This window comes from Sus scrofa, chromosome 14 (assembly GCF_054392235.1).
Source record: "Sus scrofa isolate SSC_HxYL_T2T_F1_AM1 chromosome 14, Sscrofa_HxYL_maternal_Yorkshire_Landrace_v2.0, whole genome shotgun sequence".
NCBI classification, from domain to species: Eukaryota; Metazoa; Chordata; class Mammalia; order Artiodactyla; family Suidae; genus Sus; species Sus scrofa.
The window spans coordinates 19,218,140-19,237,390 of NC_139396.1; the positions used below are offsets into that span (position 1 = coordinate 19,218,140).

General features: G+C 53.1%; 1 protein-coding gene across 1 annotated transcript in view; it reads left to right on the top strand.

The window, feature by feature from the left end:
• Nucleotides 1-17,761, top strand: part of LOC146396384 (NUT family member 2G-like) — a 33,412-nt gene extending 15,651 nt beyond the window's left edge. The window contains 5 exon segments of the mRNA XM_084995496.1: nt 15,111-15,210; nt 15,796-16,005; nt 16,469-16,585; nt 16,976-17,482; nt 17,522-17,761. Of these exon segments, the coding sequence (XP_084851622.1) occupies nt 15,111-15,210; nt 15,796-16,005; nt 16,469-16,585; nt 16,976-17,482; nt 17,522-17,761 (1,174 nt within the window).
• Nucleotides 17,762-19,251: the final 1,490 nt, after the last annotated feature.

A 19,251-nucleotide genomic window follows, 5' to 3' on the forward strand; every position in this document is an offset into this window, starting at 1 on the left:
AAATGACTGCTTTCGGAAGGGATTAGTAAGGAGATCCTGCTGTGTAGCACTGAGAACGAGGTCGACTCACTTATGCTGGAGCATGATAATGGCACAAAGACGAATTATACACGTATGGGGAACTGGGTCACAATGCTGGACAGTGGAAAAAATTGTCTCGGGGAAAGAACAATCAAAAAACACCCAACAAACACCCCACTAGAGGCAGTCATCAAACCACAAGAGCAGAGAACAAGGGAGGACGGGAAAAGACCAACAAAACCCAATCTGACACAGCTAATAACATGGCCATAAGAACATACAGATCAAGAAGCACCTTCAATGGAAAGGCACAAAATGCCCCAACCGAAAGACATCGACTGGCTGCATGCATACACAAAGAAAACGCATCTCCTTCTCTCTGGGTCTAGATCGAGAGCTCCGTCTCGTTCTCCATCTCGATCTCGATCCATATAGGTAGAGGGATAGACAGATAAGTAGACCTGCTGTCTTCAAGAGACCCCCTTCAGTTTGAGGGACATATACAAATTGAAAGTGAGAGGATGCAAGAAAATATTCCTCGTACGAGGGAATTAAAAGAGAGACGGAGTAGAAACACCCCCATCAGACAATAGAGACCTTCAAATAAAGCATATTAATAAGACACAAAGAAGGTCATTATGTAACGGTCAAGGATCAATCCAAGGAGAGGAGATGGGAATTGGAAACCTATATGCACCCAATACAGGATCCCCGCAATGTAGAAGGCAACTGCTACAACCATAAACGGAGAAATGGACACTAACACAGTCAGAGCAGGGGGCCTGCACACCCGACTCCCATCAACGCCCGGGTCCTCCAGACATAAAATCAACAAGGGAACCCAGGCCTTCAATAATGCATTGGACCACAGGGCACTTCCTCCATATGTAGAGCGCTTTCCATCCCAATGAAGCAGGATACACACTCCTCTCAAGGGCACACCGGACATTCCCTAGGACAGATCACATGCTGCGTCACCAAGCAAGCCACTGTACATGGAAGGAAATTGAAATCCTATCCCACAGCTTGTATGAACCCAACGCTATGAGGCTCGAAATCAACCACCAAGGAAACAATGGCAACAAACACCAACGCACGGAAACTCGACAACATGCTACTCAACAAACAAGGGAGTGCTGGAGAAACCAAAGAGGAAATCTGAAGATCCCAAGAAGCAAGTGACACCAAAGACATAACAATCCAAAGCCAATGGGACGCAGCAAAGGCAGATCGAAGAGGGACCTTTCCAGCAATACAAGCCTACCTCAGCCAACAAGGAAAACCACCAACAAACAACCTGGCCTTACGCCCAAAGCAACCAGAGAAAGACCAACACAAGGAAAGACATCCTAATGATCAGAGCAGAAAGGAAAGAGCAACGAAGAAAACCATTGGAAAGATCAATGCAGCTACAACTGCTTCTTTGAATACATCCACCATATGCATAAACCCTTAGCCAGACTCATCAGGGAAAAAAGAGTGGACTCAAATCAATAACCATCAAAATGCACACCAGCTTCCAATGGACATCCCAGAATACAGAGGATCAGAAGAGACTACTAAAAGCAACTCTATGCCAAGAAAACAGACTTCCTAGACGAAATGGACACCTCCCTAGCAAAGTACAATCTGCCAAGACTAAACTCCGATGATCTAGAAAAGATGACTGCACTGATGCCAAGAACTGAAAATGACGTTGTGAGGAAAAAACTTCCAGCAGGCATTCCCGTCGTGGCTACATTGGAATGAACCTGACCCGTATAGGAGAGAAGGCAGGTGCAATCCCTGGATCCAGGATTGCCTTCAGATATGGAGCAGGTCCCATATGCAGCTCGGATGTGGCCTTGCTGTGGCCGTGGCTGGCAGCTGCAGCTGCAGCGCCAATTCCACCATAGCCAGGGCATTTCCAAATGCCATGGGTCTGCCCTGAAAAGACAAGAAAAGGCCAACCCCCCCACTCCACCCACTTCCCCACAAACAAAACTATACCACCTGAGGTCTTCACATGCACATACCCAAGAGGGGCCTGAACACAAACACTGACCAGTGGTACACAATGACTACTACGTATACAGGCTCACTACCACCAGCTCCTACACAGTCGTCTCACGCACAGCCCATATGCAAGGCCACAGCCCTACAGTACTTCTAGGCCAGGATTCCAGAACACACACACATCGCCTATGAGATTTCTGTTTCCAAACACACACACCTACCTCTGACATCCCTCCAAATACATACTACAGAAGCCCCAGGACCTCAAATACACACACAGCCACAATCCGCCTACACGTACTAATACACATGTACACGTCTCAAACACCTATGGACACACACAGACAAATATTCCCAACCCTTGAACATACAGATGCCCCAAACACTAGACATGGTGCTCTCCAGAAGACAACCGCCCAGCCAGGACACTGCACCTGTGTGGGGGTCAACTGCATATGTATTTCAGCCCTTACCCTCAATGTGGACACACCATCTCTTCGTACCTAGGACCTGTAGAAACACCTCGGCATTCTGCCAAGAAGCAACGTGGCATGCTCCCAACACCTCCATACCATAGGAACACAACCTGGTCATGCAGGCACCTGGTGATAGACACACAAACGAGTAGACACACGTACGACACATGGACCTATCGCCAGCAAACCACATAGGAAATGACTTCCACATATCCAATGATCCTAGGACCCAGCTCATCCATCTGCAAACTCGTAACACATAACCACAGCACATATTTCTCACACCAAGAAATGCACGTCTCCCACGCCCCTGTAGAAACACAGAACCTCATCTCTCCAGCAGACACACACTTCCCCACGTCCCCACATATATAAGCCTAACATGTCCCTCCTGAAAACTACAAGTGCATAGCCCCAGCGAATATGCCTCCAAATGCCCATGCTCCTGGAATACACACTCAAACGCATTCTACACACAACTCTCCAAAAGACCCAAGCAGACCCGCAATTAGTACACAACACAATTGCAAACCTAGCACCCTACGTCCTTTCCTCCAAACACGCATATAACACACTCTCGGCATATCCATAAACCCACACTCCCCAAGGCTCCATCCAAGGGCATGCACTCTTCCAGCATGCAGAATCCAGAAGCATGCCAATAGGGCACACCGACCTATATAGCATGCACCTGTCCCAGAAGATAGGCCGACTTGCCCTCTACACATCAAAAGACACATGCACGGCTCTGGAACATGTGCTACACACAAAAAAGCAAAGAGCCATATGACAGGCCATGAACACACAAATAATCATCCTAAAGGGAAGGGCAGAGGAGGATCCTTAAAGAGCAGAAACCACCCACGGGGGATGGGTTAAAGACAAGCTTTAAAGAGGTCTTCAAAATGGTCTAAAGCTGATGATCACTCAAGAAAAGGAACCCAGCCATGACTTACCCGACTTGAAGGAAGACCAGATGCATCGAAGTGCCAGACACGCTCAAGACACAACCCCCAAGACTTCAAGCACAAGACAACAGATGTGGAGATCGAGTCCTGCTGCATGAGGTCAAGGAGAGAAGAGTCCTGGACAAGGAGCATTTCTGCACCTCACCCAGACAGAAACACAGGGGAGAGGGGACACGCCTAGGTAAAAGAGGACAGTAGATGGAAACCTGAGATGAATTACCCCAGTTGACATATGACCAAACTCCTGGCAATACACACCGATTTGAAGAAGCACTGTGACCGCTCAGGGCACACCATCCATATAGGGCACAATGAGGAGCTGGAGATGGAAGCCTTGATATCCACCCCCAAATGAGGAAGAAGGCAGTCTTCTCCCCTCCCCACTGGGTCTTGGATTCTAGAAATGTAGCTCTCTTGATTCTTCGGGCTGCTCTGCTCCCTGGCCAGCTTGCGTGTATCTCCCCCCAGGGTCTTATGCTCCTAAACTCACTCTTTACCTGGTGCTTCGCTTCATGCCAAATGCTTCCTGCCACGAAGCAGAAGAACCAGAGCTTCATCAAATCCTGACAACTGGTGAGGGGTCTGACAGTGCAAGACAGTGGGTTTGAGCAGGTCGAGGCGTTCCTTTGTGGCACGGAAGGCTAAGGATTCTGAGTGTTCACTGCAGTGGTCCCGATTGCTGCTGTGGCACTCCGTCCGTGGAGGGGGAAACTCCACATGGGGCAGATGCCACCAAAAAGAAGAAGTCTGTGCGCTCGAATCTTCTCTGAACCTGGGATCCTGGCTTGAGGTGCCAAGCTGAGGGCAAGGTAGATTCCAGTCCCACTCTCAATTTTGGCTGGGGTCAAGTCCCAACCACGAAGTTTCACTACAGGCCCCAAAGGTACAAATACACAGATCGGCCCCTGGACTTCCCTAACATTGCCCTGAGGCCTAGGCAGATAATCCTACCAAGTCCACCAGGAGACACACAATCCCCAACTTCATGGCGGAAAACATCCATGAAAAGTAGGCCCCTGAACACCAACTTACGAACACCTAAACGCCAGATCCTGGACTATGCCTCTGTTACATCTGAGCACCCTCCAAAGACAAACGTTCACCCAAACACAGGCATGATCTCCCCTTACACACATATCCATAGACAAAACCCAACCAACCCTCACATTTGACGGATTACCAGATTCCCGACATCCAGGTGGCCATGTACCAATCCCCCCTAGGCTTGCAAATCCATCACGATTTACATCCGACTACAACTAGGTGGTCAGCACTACATTCAGCTAGGCTGCCCCCAACAGAGACCCAAGCATGCCCTTTGAACAGAAGTGCTGACCGACATTGGTATGTGAAAAAGGAAGACACCAGTGAAACTAGCAGCCTGGATGGTACATCTTCACTCCTTTTCCCGAGCCCTGAGCTACTTCTTGTGAACCCCATGAGGGTTTTCAAATTGGAAATCTTCCTTCGAGCTTTCCTATGCTTTGGAAAGGCGGGCACACTGGAATGCCACCCATTTTAATCACTCACACACTTTAGTCCCCTGCCACCATAGGCCCCACAGTCCCTCAAGTCTCCCAGCAGCCTGATCCACAGTGCTGCTAAAAGTTGTGCTGGAAACACTGCTCCGGACCTGCGCTCCATGCGGGCATGAACCCACATGGAGGAGGGCACAAGGAGTCTGCAGCGTGCACAAGAGCACAGAGCAGTCACACCCAATGGCTGAAGATTCCCTATATTCCTTAGCAGGGCTGTCATGGAATGAACGCTAAAGACCACCAGGACGGGCCCCACCCTCAGGCAGGCCACCCCTTGGGAAACCACCCTCCTTGCTCCCACGTGCGCTACTGACTACCCAAGCGGACCCTCCTCAACAGACACTAGGAGCGGTTGGAGGATGGTAGTCTCTGTGCACAACAGCTCAGTCAGCAGGGGACAGGTGGGAAGAGGAGGGAGGGAAGGAAGCATCAGAAGAGCTGGCCCAGGAGCTCCCTCCAAGACAGGAATGTCATGGAGGATTTGCATTCGCTGGAAAGCTCTCTGGGGTTGTCTTCCTGTCTTCTCCCTGGGAGCTTCTGTGCCCATCTCCTCTTAAACCCTATCTCTTGGGAGATGAGCCCCCACGGTCACACTGCATCGGTGAAACCCATGCATTTAGATAGGATCCCCATACAAGAGTTTGCAGAGATCCAGCCTAAGCACAGAATCCTCAAAGTGGGCCAAGGACATTCATGCCCTTTGGGCCACAGTACCTTAGGCTGTGTGGACTCTTTGGGTTGGGATTTGCTTGTCTAGAAAGAGAAGGGTCTTTCCCCTTGCAAATTGGATGGATCCCTTAAAGAACCATTCTAGCACGCAATTGGAGATCTGGGAACCTCTCCTCAGAGATGGTGCTCCTGTCGCCATGCCTAGAGAATTTCCAAATGCCGCGATTCTCCACGCATGTTTGTTCTTCATGTCTTTCTTTAATACATGGAGTTTGTTCAATAAAGGTTGGTGCACAGGTGTGTCTCCTTTGTACGGTTCTGGTTGTCCTGGTTATGCTAGTGAGCTAAACTTGACCCTCTTGGCCAGTAACAAGACAGCAGTGCATTGGTGAAACCCATGCATTTAGATAGGATCAGCATACAAGAGTTTGCAGAGATCCAGCCTAAGCACAGAATCCTCAAAGTGGGCCAAGGACATTCATTCCCTTTGGGCCACAGTACCATAGGCTGTGTGTGAACTGAACTTGACCCTCTTGGCCAGTCACAAGACAGCAGGTACTTTGGGAACACTATTCCTCTCCCTCCCTACGTCTGGCACGACATCATGGAAGTTCAGGTGGCTATCCACCCACAAAGAAATAGCAGCAGATTCAACATACCCACCTGACTTGGTAATGCTCGCCAAAGAAAGTTGAACCCTCAGATCCCTTTGCTGGTCCATGGCAACATCAGAGCATTTCTTCCTCCACAGGATACCTCTCAAGACCCTTACATCTCTCTGATGACACCCAGAGCTCCCAAGGGCACAGACTTGAAACAGCCACAAGACACAAACCTGGGATCTCTCGGTGCCTTTCAATTTCCATGTGGGAGTGGAAGGTTCACTGTCTCCTGATGCTAGTGATCCATCTCCAGAGATGTTTCTCCTCAGCCGCCAGTGCCTGCCCCGAAGCTCTCTGCAGGAACAATCAGAGGTCATGGTCCAAAGGATGTTGAGACACCCACCTCCATGACTGGCTTCCCTAATTACAGTGCCGCTGATTTGACAACCTCTGCCTCTCCGATGTTGGGATGTAGGGTTCTGAGGTAGTATAAAATAATGAACAACAGAAGGAGTTCGTGTCATGGTGCATCAGAACCGAATCTGACTAGGAACCATGAAGTTGTGGGTTCCATCCCTGGCCTCCCCGGTGGGTTAAGGATCAGGTATTGTTGTGAGCTGCGGTGTAGGTTGCCATCACGGCTGGGATCTGGCATTGCTGTGGCACTGGCATAGGCCAGGGGCCACAGCTCTGATTGGACCCCTAGCCTGGCAATCTCCCGATGCCATGGATGCGGCCCTCAGAAGTCCAAAGTCAGTAAAAAAGGATGGAAGAATTGGGAGCACCTCGTTTCCACAATGCAACTTTTGTACCAGTGTCCCTGAGGAGACTCATGCCAATACGACATCTGGGGAGGGAGTGGGGTAGATTGGGAGCTTGGGGTGAAGGGATGCAAAGGATTGGCTTTGGTGTGGATTAGCAATGAGATCCTGCTGTGTAGCACTGGGAACTTGTGATAGAGCATGCTCATGGGAGAGACTAGAATGTGTACATGTGTGTGTACCTGGGTCACCATGCTGTACAGTAGCAAAATCATTGTCTTGGGGGAAGAACAATTCAAAACCAACCAAACAAGAAACCCCCAAAAATACTACATCTGAGCTATGCGTGAGAATCTTGTAACAAATTGCAGGAGTGGCTGAAGAAGGGGAGGGAGCAACAAGGATGCCTTGCCTTCCTGAATGCCTGGGCACAATGGGTGCCTCAGCAATCTTCTCATATGAAGGTCTTGTTTGAAAATCCTTGAAATGTTTCTTCAATGGAAAAGCTCCAATAGAGAGCCCTATTCCCATGGTGCTCAGTTTTGCAGTGCCCCATCCAGAGTTTCTTCCTACAAAGCTCACCATGGCATTGCAGGAGATACTCTCGCCTCAGCTTCTCACCCTCTTTGGAGTCCTTGTTCCTTTGCAAGGGGCAAGAAGCTTCGGAAGCACCCACACAACTCCTTTTTCTCAATCTGCAACAATCCTTTCAACCTCTCCTTCCTTGCCCAACACCCTAACAGCAGGGGCAATTGTAGTTCTGCTACTGCACAGAGGGACTCTTGCCTCCCAAGAGATTTGCTTGCAGTCCTAGGAGGTTTTCACCCCTCACCTCCCTTGATGATGTTCCCGAGACCTCGCCTCTCACCACACAAGACGGACATACGCATTCCTATCATTTTCATCGTGAAAAGCTGACCTTAACTCCCAATCTCAACGTTTCCTCATGTGTGTTTCTGGCTGTGTCAGGGATGCTACGTTGATTCCCATGCAGACAGCACTATAGGCAAGGACGAGCCTCGATTCTCAAGAGCAAGGGTATTGGATGCAGACAGGAAATGCACCAGCTTTTAAGCAGGGATTGCTGAGGAGGACATTGATGCGAGTGGGTTTGGACACGTGGAGATTGGACATTGGTGGATAAAAAGCTGGCACTGTGTCAAAGGGCACACCCACATCACGGGCAGTCGATGTTTTCACACCTACAAAAGCCAGCAATTCCCATCATGGCTCAGCAGACATCAACCTCCCTAGGATCTTTGAGGATGCACACTCCATGCCAGCCTCCTTCAGTAGAATAAGGATCCGGGATTGCCCTGAGCTGTGCTCTAGGTCCCATATGCAGCTTGGATCCCACATTGCTCTGGCTATGGCAGAGGCCTGCTCGTGCACGTCTGATATGACTTCTAGCCTAGGAACATCCATAGGCAGCACGTGTGTCCCCCAAAGAGAAAGCAATTATACCAAGAGACCCCCCCCCCACACACACATCTGGTTCTTTCACATAAGGAAAGAGAAGATTTTGTCTTCTCCTCCCTTACTTCTGTCCTTAACCACATAAAGCTCAACGACGCACTAGTATATCTTGGCTCTTCCATTGCCATTTCATCCAAAGAGCCTGCAGATTTGGGGTCCCTTTGCCATTTTCTTTTGTGTTGGACCAAAAGGCACCTTTTGGTCTCCACTCCAAGTTCTCATCCCCTCAAGAACTGCCCACTCCCTGTATCCTAATGTGGTACCCTTATGGGCGAGTCTTGCCAGATGCATGCTGATTCCGAGGGAATGTTAAATTTCAGATACACAGGGAAAGTACTTGCAGTAAAGATATGTCCAAAATGGTGCACGGGACACAGGTCAGGCTAAATGCAGGCACTGTGTATGGGAAATGAAAAACTCAAATGGAGCTGCACATTTACTATTGTTTTTGCCTGGCTTTGAGCACTCTGCCCTTTCAGTACATTGAATTTCAAGAGAATGGAGGAACTCCCATGTAAAAAATGCATCCAGTAACAGAAGAGCCACGATATCAATAGGAAGGCAACAAAAGTAAAGATACTCAGGTCTACGGGGACGCAATTTAATTTTCTCATTTCCTTTTTTACTTTTTCTCAAGAGGAACTCTTTGATCTTACAAGAGGTTAGGTTTTCCACTGCAGTTGATTTACAATGTTTGGTCTACTTCTGCTGTGCAGCCAAAGGACCCTGTCGTACAGACAGGTGAATGTATATATGATATATGATACATATATATCTATATAGGATGCATATGTAATCACTTTCTCACATTATCCCCCAACCTTTTCCATCACAAGTCCAAGATGGAGTTCCCTGTGCACATGGTACATTTCAACCAGAGACAAAGGAATACTAGCTGCAAAGGCAAACGGATGGCATTCAAAGTTGCTTGCCCAAAAGATCTCTGAAAAGATGTGAATGAAACAGGAATCTCTGGTCCCTGGTGGGAACGAGGACTGAGTGGACAGGGGAAAGAGGGGAGAGGAGGACTCAGCACTACATATGCTATTCGGCACACGTGGACTGTGATCCCTGAGAAGGGAGGATTTGTTGAAAATGTTACATTCACAAACATTTAACAGGGAAAAGCTCCAAGACTTACCAGCAATGTCATCATATGGGAGACACCACAGACTGATCTCTGGTCTTGGACACGTGGGCTGTGCAGTGGCTTTATGGATAGGCTGGGCCTTTCCAGCACAAGGGAACATGAGGAAGGTGGGTCCTGCTGGATGCTGCTTGGCACACAAGGACGGTTTCCTTAGGAAAGACGGACACACACCAATCACACATGGTGGGTCTGCTGAGAGAAGCCAAACCATAAACATTGGGTTCCAGGTGGCCATGAAAATCCAAGTGGTTATCAGATGATAAAAGGTGAATTTTGTTCAGAAAGTGTGGCCTCTGGGGAAGGGAGCCTGGAGGCAGGACGGAAGCTGAGGGGGTTGAAGGACAATAAAAAGTTGATGAATAACAAAGGGAAAGGGAACATCAAGACAAACCTCGGTGCTGTGACTCTGAAAACCAACACATACATTGCCTGACGAGGCACTCGACAATTGTCTGGCCCCTGCATAAGGTGGAAGAAACGTCTGGTTCTTGCCTCCCTGCAGAGGCCAGCATGGAATGGCACCCCACCCCCACCCAGGCTCACCTGCCCTCGGCCCCTCCCCCACTGCAGAATGACTGGAGGCCCGCATTCTACTGTTGAGATTCAAACTTGGGCTCCTTTACTTGCGTCCTGAGCATCTGTTGGGGCAGGTCCCTCGCTGGGTCCTGCTCTGGACTGTCCACGTTGAGGCCACCAGCCCGTGGTGGTCCAGGCCCATGCCTGTGGGAATGGCTTCAGAAGGTGGTAAGCCTCTAGACAGGGGCTGTTTTCCAAGAGAAAGTGCCTCCCTCAAATGCCTGCGTTTCCGTTGGGACCCTTCACTGTGGACATGGAGTTGGACGGAAGGGGAGGAAGGCGAGAGCACTGCACCCCAGGGACATCTCAGCTGGGGAGCCTGTAGAACCCTGAGGCTGCCCTGGGGAGGATAGCTGCTTGGAGGTGGTTCAAGAGGCCTTGCTCTGGTTGGGGAGGCAGGATGGCAGCAGGCAGGTTGGCGGTTTCTAGAAGGGAGACAAGCCACTTGGAACGTGTGTGGAGCCAGTGTCCTGTGGCTGGCCCTGGGTGGGTCATGGGGAAAGCCTAGCCCCGCCTTGTGGTCCTCAGGCATCTGAAGCTCGCCTCACTAGACCTCTCTAAGGGATTGGAACTGGAGCATACTCTGGCTAATGGGGGCGTGGAATGGGAGGGTATAGTCAGAAAACGATTCAGTGCTGGTGGGTGTTGTCTGTGGCCACATGCTCAGGAAAGGGTCTGCTCTGAGCTGGGCAGGATGTGACTCTCACTGCCACGGCCCAGAACGTTTCCCTCCATCCCGCCCAGAACTCACTTCTCAGGTCAGGCAACTGTGGCCTTGGATCCCACAAGGGATGGGCAACCAGGTGACTTCACCCAAGCTAGGACTTGTGGGCCTGAGGTGTTCTGTATTGGTTTCCCTTTTGTGGAAATACGTCTCTGCAGACATGGCGCAGCATGTGAGGTGTCTCACGGCAGAAGCTGAGGCCTGACTTTGAGATGAAGAGTGTGTTCCTATTTCAAGTCACTACTACTACATGTGGAGAGAGGCTGGTGCAGGTGGAATGCCTAGGAAGGCTGCTTCCTTTGTAAAGGGGGGGGGGTGAAGCAGTGTAGCACAGAAGCAGGAAGATGATCTAGTCTGCTACTCTGAAACCTCCAAGGACACCTATGGAGGTCAATTCGGTGCGTCATGGTATGTACCTCCTTCTCCTGAATGGGCGGTTTTCTCACAATGGCACCTGACTCCTGCCTGCTTCTCAGTTTGTCCTCACTTTCCATTATTGGGAGCTGGAAGGGGAAGGACCCCAGGCAGCCTCTACTCCCATGACCCTTGTCATATGAGCCGCCCTGGGCCCGTGCTCATCTTTGGAAGCCAACCCTGGATGGGAAGTGGCAAAAATGCAGGGGACACACACCGACTTCTCAGACTTCTCTCTGAGGAGCAGAACTGCATGGTGGGAGGGATTCAGGGCCATCGGGATGGGGTGGCACACCTTAGCCCTTGTGAAGTGTCCACTCTGGGTGGTTTGGAGAGGCAGGTGCATGCTTGGTGGTGCTGTCCTGTGTTTGTCTAAGGGTTCTGTGAGCAGAGCGATCTTTGCAGCCTCTGAGAGGTGTTGTGTGAGGTCAGGAAAAAAAGACAGAAAAGATGTGTGCTGAGCATCCCGAGTGGAAGGGTTGAGGAGGATGTGAGGCCCTTCGAATTTAGACAGTGGTGGTCCATCAAAGGCCTCACAGTGCCTGGAAGGACCTTGGAGAAGGCCCTTACCTGCCAGTGACATTGCTGAGGGGCATGCTCAGAGTAGATGGCCTCTCAGGTCCAGGACGTGGGGACAGCCTGTGAGGACGAGGTGTCAGGGAGCCCCTCAGGGAGGCTCTCCAATCCCTGCTGCTGAGCTGAGCATTTCTCGGTAGACAGGGGCAGGGAACTGGGTGCGGGGGTCAAGGCCATGAATATCCCGCCAAGACATCTGCACAACACACAGGTTCCTCGGGCCAAATGCCCTCTCTCACTGAGGTCAGAACATGAAAATCCCTCCACGACATCTGCACAACACACAGCTTCCTCGGGCCAAATGCCCTCTCCCACTGAGGTGTGCCCTCTGAGTCCCCAGAGAGCTTCTGTCCATGTCACCCCTTCTCCTCTTCCATTCACCCCTTTCCTTTCTCTCCACAGCATTTCCACTGTTGGGCACGGATGTGGTCATGCACCCTGGGGCCTCACGCTCCTATCCTCCCCCCACTCCTGGCTCCCAGCCCCAGACAGCTTGGGAGCAGCACCTGCCACCGCCCGTGGCCCCACTACTCCTGCCTGGCAGCATCCTATTGCAGCCAGCTCACCCCATGACACCTCGGGTGACTCCTGCTGACCATGGCCCCATTGCCCCAGGGCTTGGCAACATCCCTGTCCCAGTCTGGTCAGGAGGGAGGTCAGCATTGCCCCACCAGTCTCAGGCCTTTGGGTGCCCTCAGGCCCCCCTCAATGGGAATGCTTCCAGGGCCCTCATGGGGAGTGCTTTGTGTCCTGCACCCCTTTGCAGAGCAAGCCCTGTGGGGGACAGTGGGGTGGCTGCCCCAGCTATTGCAGTAGCTCAGGCTGGCAAGGGAGGCTTGGCCCCAGGCCTTCCTCCTCAAGCGGCACCACCAGCTGCCCAGATGGCCTTCATCCTGCCCCCAGGGAGCTCTGGGCCGTGGACACATGGCACCTCTGGGGCAGGCAGCCTGCATGCCTCCCAGCACACGGGCCCTCAGGAGGACGCCTCTCAACATAAGAGCGTCTATCAGAACTTCCAACGCTGGCAGCGCTTCAAGTCCCTGGCCCGCAGCCACCTGCCCCAGAGCCGCGATGCGGAAGCTCTCTCCTGCTTTCTCATGTAAGTGACCTCTCAGACCCTCATTAGCTCAGCTGGAGCCTTCGCATATACAGGACCTTGGCATGGCCTCCCTGCTTAGGCTTCCAGGCATCCTTTCACCTCGAGAGAAGGAGGGTTGACAGCAATGTCCATGCTATGATGAGGCACGTCTGCACTCAGATGTGTCCCACGTCCAGTCCATGACATCCCGTCCGTGCCTTAGCTCAGCTACCACCACCATGCAAGACCAGTTGTCTCACTTTCTGCACTGCCATGATAACATTGAGTGCAGGAGAGCAGTCTGAGAGGGTCCTGCTCGGATGTGAGGAGCCAGAGTTTGAATGGGACCTGCTTCTCTGGTGCTACCTCCTTTCACCATGGACCTGGGCCTCTGGCAGCCAGTGGGTATCACTTCAGATAAGGCTTAGGACATTCAGGCCCAGGACAGAGCTTTCTGCATGCCCGGTCCTTGTTGTTCTGAAGAAGTCCAGTGTGAACGGGGAGGTGGTCGAGCTGTCCTAAGGGCAATGGTCTATTCTCCTAGAGTGGTGAGCCTGGCAGGAACATCCCTCCTAGACCCGAGGTCCCTCCGAAAAGGGGGACTAGGCCATCTAGTGCAGAGACCTGGGCACAAGAATCCTTGTAATTCTCAAACCTGTTAGCAGGTAGACTGGCACCTTCCCTCCCACATTGAGGGGGCTGCATTTTATATGAGATGGCAAACCCCCCCAGCCAGAGTGTCCCAGCTATAGCCAGGGAGTGGACAATCATCCTCTGGTGAGTGGGAGGTGGTGGCACCAGGCACCAGGAAGGCTTGCCTTTGCTCTCCAGACACCCTCGTCTCCCCCTCTTGAGCCTGGGTTTGGCAGGGCTGGGGCCCATGGAGGCCTTGGAGCTGGGTGGGGTTGGGCAGTTGGGGGCTGGGCTGTACCAAGAGACTGACCCTGAGGGCTTACAGCCCAGTGCTTCGCACCCTGGCTCGCCTGAAGCCCACCATGACGCTGGAGGAAAGCATGCGTCAGGCCATGCAGGAATGGCAGCACATGAGCACCGTTGAGAGGATGGCCTTTTATGAAAATGCAGCAAAGTGAGTCAGGGTCCTGGGCCATGGGCGACATGGTGGGGTGGGTGGTGGGTGATGGGCAGGATCTGGCTCTGCTGGTAGCAATCAGAGAGGATGCAAGAGGAGGCTGGCACCTGACACCTCCTGTTCCCTGAATCCCCAAATCCTATTGGCCTGCAGAATCCCCTCTGCCACCTGGAGAGCTTGGCTCTTCCAGCCTGCCTGTCCCAGGAGCTCTGCCCTACCGTGATGCTGATGTGGGGAGGCCTCAGGATGGCCTTGGGGAGCACGGCAGCCCAGGAGGGGGTCCCCTGAAGGCATGGGAGCTGTGCAGGGATGAGGCCTCCACCCGGCAGCGTTGCACCCCTTCATGCTGGGTGCCTGGCCATCACGGACCTAGCGTGTGGTAGGCCTCTCCTCATCAGCGGTGGCTAGAATGGGCAACCGGCCATCCCTGGGGAAGCCCATGGGTCTCTGGCCCTCCCTGTCATTTCTGCATGTGAACCTCCTAGTTTCTAAACAAAACCAAAGGAGCAGCCAGCTCTCAGTGGCAAGAGATGCCTCACCTCTAAGGGTAGGATCCCCACTCCAGCCTGTGCTGGGCCCTGTCTCATGCGTGCTTTCCCGCACTCTCATTCCCAGCCGCAGATTCTGGGTTCAGGCAACGGCTCTGTGGAGATACGTGCCTGACCAGGCCACTGGCCATCTCCACTGTTTGGGTCAGACAAGGTCCGGGGGCACATGAGCAGGGACCCCCAATGCCCACCATGTGTCCCTAAGCCTGGTCCCAGAGATTGACCTGGGTCTCTGCTGGGCCATGCCCTCCAGCTCCAGGGCTGGTCAGGCAGGAGGAGGCCCAGATCTTGGACCTCTGCCACAGCAGTTACCTGCTGCGACAGCACCTCATAGGGCCCTGACAGACCTATGGACACCCTCTCCTCACCCCCTCGGTCCTGCTGCCCTGGGTGGGCTCCAGAGCCCAGGTGGTTTTCTCACTGGGGCCTGTCCCTCAACACCCCCCAGGTTCATGCAATTTGAGGCAGAGGATGAGATCAGGATGGCGAACGTGTCCTGCACAACGTGGGCACAGGGCATGCCTCCTCCAGCTCCACCAAAGCTGGCTCCTCAGGAACCCACATCCCGCAAAAGGGGCACTCAGTCTGTGAATCACCTTCCCCCTGGAGGTCAAGGTACAGGTAAGAGAGGCCTAGGCCTGGTCCCTGTTCCCAGATTGGTCCTTTTCCCTCAAGGGGGCATTGGTCTTTCAACACGGATAGACCCCGAGGGTGTCTCAGTCCCCCTTTACCACTCTGCGGTGTGGACCTGGTCCATTTAGAACCTCATCACCCTTCTCCCTGTCTAAGGGGCCCCTGTGAAATCTGCCTAACAAGTGTGCTGGTGGGGAGACCCTTGATCATAGATGTTCCACACGTTCTCACACCTGACTTTTACCTGTCCCTGACTTGAATCTGGCCTCCCACAAAACCTGAGGCTCTGGCTGCTCCTCCCCCTGCCCACATGCATATCCATTGCCCCACAACAATGCCCTCCCCTGTGTTGCTCAGGGGTCAGCTTCTGGGCGCTGGGTCCCCTCACTTTCCCTTCCTCCTGCTTTTCCTCAGCCTGTGCTCCAAGGAAACTCGGCCCCAGGGTCCAGCACACCCACCCAAGGCCACGCAGAGCCTGGCAGCTGCTGGAGAACAAGGCCCCCAAGGAGATTCCCCCTGAGACTCGCAGGGAGCATGGGGACATCCCGCAGGCACTGGTGGGTCCTGGCCCCTCAGCCACAGGGGAGTCAGATATGGAATGTCGAGAGGATGGATATGAGCTGCCACAGGATGAGGACGGCTGCTTCCCAGACCCGGGTATCCTCAGCTACGTGGACAAGCTGTGTTCCCAGGAGGACTTTGACACCAAGGTGGGCTGGGCCTGGAGTCTGAGACTCCAGGATTCCAGGGAGAGATGCTCTTAGCACCCTAGTTCTGGCTTTGGCCCAGGATAATGGGATTTAGGCTCTGGTCCTTGACCCTGACATCTGTGTGTCTTCCTGTGTGTCTGAGTGTACTTTGGTGCATAGGATGTGTATATGTGGATGTGAAAGTTGTACATGTGTGTGTGTGTCTCTCTCTTTGTAGGCCTTTGTGTGTCTGTGTCGGTGCCTATGTGTTTGTGCTTTGGAGCCCATGTGTCTGCATGTGCACCTGCTTGTGAGTGTGTGTGTGTGTTTATGTGAGAGTAGACAATACCTATGGGAGTTTGAAAGCTCCCCCTTTGTGAGGGGGGCTCTGGATTGGCCTCTGCTAGTCACATTTCTCCCAGGCCTTCCCGCCTCCCAGGGCACTCGTGCCAAGGTTGCTCACAGCCTCTTCCTTCCATTCCAGGTGGAGGTGGTCATTCACCCCCGATTCCTGGCAGAGTTGCTTTCCCCAGAACCAGAGCTGGATCTCTCGGGCCTGGCTGAGGAGCTGCAGCAGGAGGAAGGACTCTCCCCTGAAGAGGTGGCCAGGGGAGGGACTGACACTAGGGAGACTGGGGGCAGGGGGTGTAGCCAGGTGACCATGGAAATCCAGGAGGAAAGGACCCAGGTCAGCCAGGGCCAGGTAGGGCCCTAGAGCAGGAGGCCCTGAAGGCTCTGTACCTCCCTCCCCTGACAGAGAGGCCCTGCACCCAGGAGGCTGCCCAGGTGGGTTCAGGGCAGGAGGAATGGAAGGAGAGGAGGGGAGCCGGGGACAGGGCAAGGACCCTGCTGGAGAGAAGGTGCAGGAGGAAGGCAGGAGGGCCACAGGCTCTGTCTGTGGATGTGAGTCCCAACTCACCTCCCCCTGCCCATAAGCCCCGGCTCTCCCTGGAGGGTGCAGAGCAGTCACTGTCCACCTCTCTCCCACCAGCTGGTGGAGACACAAGTCCTGGCCTTGGAGGAGGACGATGGGGTGCCAGCCACTTCCAATCACAGGGCAGCCCACATGGACTCAAGACCTTCAGAGTCTGTGGCCCAACAAGATGCCCAGAGGAACGAGCAAGGCCCACAGCCTGGGGTCAGAGATGAAACCTGTACACCACAGATGGATTTCCACAGCCATCTAAGGCACCCCCAAACAGACAGGGGCCTGTTCAGGCACAAAGGCTCTGTGCCCTCTCCAGGATATCAGGAGCCCACTCAGGCGGGAACAGCACAACCATTTCCTCGCCAGGGCACCAAGCGCTCGGGCCCTCCATCAGGACCCAGGGCCAGCAAGGTTCTCAGGGAGGCCTCTCCTCTTAGTGGAGCCCCAGGGCTGGGTCACGGGTTCAGTGAGGATGAGGAGGAGCTCCCCAGCCTGGCCTTCCTCTTGGGCCTTCACCACAGCCTGCTGCCCTGGGGGCTGCCACAGAGCCCTGTCCCTGCCTCGGGTCTTGTCTGCACTGCAGGCCAGAGGGCCCAGAAAGCTTCCCAGGCCCCCGTGCCCCAGAGAATGGGCCTCAGCTCAGGCCCCCTGGAAGCTGCCAAGTCTAGAAAGCGGGCTCGGTGTGGAGGCCTGGCTGCTGCTGAGGACCTGGCCAGGCCTAGGGCTGACCTGTGAGGCTCTGGGAGGCACACCTTGGCTCTGGGGCTGGTTGACCCTTCCCAGCCAAAAAGGAGCAGGTGTGACCCATGTGTCACACGGACGAGGAGGAAGTGGCACTGCAGCCAGTAAGGAACGGTGGGCCAGCCCTCCAGGGCCAGTCCAACTGGGCAGCCCCCATGGAAGCCTTGGGCTCCTCCAGGTCCTAGCAACCATCCTGGCTGCCATAGGGGTGGGGAGGAAGGACAGAATGACCAGAGCCAGGAGGGGGTGGGGGTGGGTGGGGTAGGTGGTGGGGACTTGGGTCTGGGTGTGTGTGGGTGGGCACAGTAGCTCCTTTGCGATGGGGGATGTAAAACATGGATAAAATCGTTCTGTTGAGAAATGCACTTGGTCCACTGTCATCTTGCATGTGCCTGTGTCCTCAGACATGGGTCGTCTGAGGACAGAGAGGGGATCTGAGAGGAACGGAGCATGTGTGAGATCCCAGGCAGTCTGGATCCACAGGTGAATGACTAAGTCTTTCCTCCACAGAGACAAGGATGCCCAGGCTGCTCCCGGGAGTACACAGCTCTCACTAGCCCCAGGGACAGCCTCATCATCCCTGTCTCTCCAGCCTGCTGGGCTAGGGGGCTTCTGGGGCATCGGTTCCATGCTCTGCATCCCGGAACACTCTGGGGATAGAGAGCTGCTTTTGTGCCGTTCAGCCCTCTGGACACTCACCAGTCGTGAGAATGGAGGCTGGAGGCAGCCCTTACCTCTAGAGAGTTTCTCTCTGCCTCTCTGAAGTGGCCACATGACAGGCTGGGGTGATCCTCCACTCCTCCAGGGTGTCCCGTGGTGGTGGCCTGTCCAGAGAGGAAAAGGCTTGGCTGTAGGGACAGGACTTTCTGCTTCGGTGCCTTGTGGGTGGGGGACCATCCTATCGTCTTGGTGGGATTATTGCCATGTGCTAAATGGTGGAGGCAGCGGCCTCTTCACCCCAGTGAGGACAAAACAATGGGGGGAATGGGTGACTCAGATTTCATGGCCCGTTAATGTATTTGGGGGAGACTTAGATCATGTTGAGCTCAGTGGTCCCAACCTCACCAGCCCACTGGCTTCCACCCCCAGGTAGCTTTTGATAAAGAAGTCCTAAGACCTTATATAACCAGTGATAATTTTCTGATTTCAGTGAAGAGGGTTAAGGATCTAGGGTTTTTCCTGGGAACTTTCATATGCCACAGTGTCAGTGAGGGAAAAAATTGGTTTTAATTTAATACATAAGGTGTTTGATCAATTCTTTGTGAAACCTGAATATATTTTATCTAATGTTTCTTGTGGAAATCAAGTTTTAGCTTTAGTAAACAAATGTACGTATTTGCAATGCAGTAACTTTACTTCTATTCTTTTCTGCAAATATCGGGGGTCAGCGAAAATGTCTTGTAAAGGATCACAATGTAAATATTTTCAGGCTTTAAAGACTATACTTCATCTGTTTTAAATTGTCAACTCTGCTGTTGTAGGATGAAAGCAGCCACAGGCAACACTTATTTTTAAGTGTGACCATGTTAAAACAAATCTGTATTTACCTAAACAGGCTGTTGGCCAGACTGGACACAAAGGCTGGTATTCACTCCCCC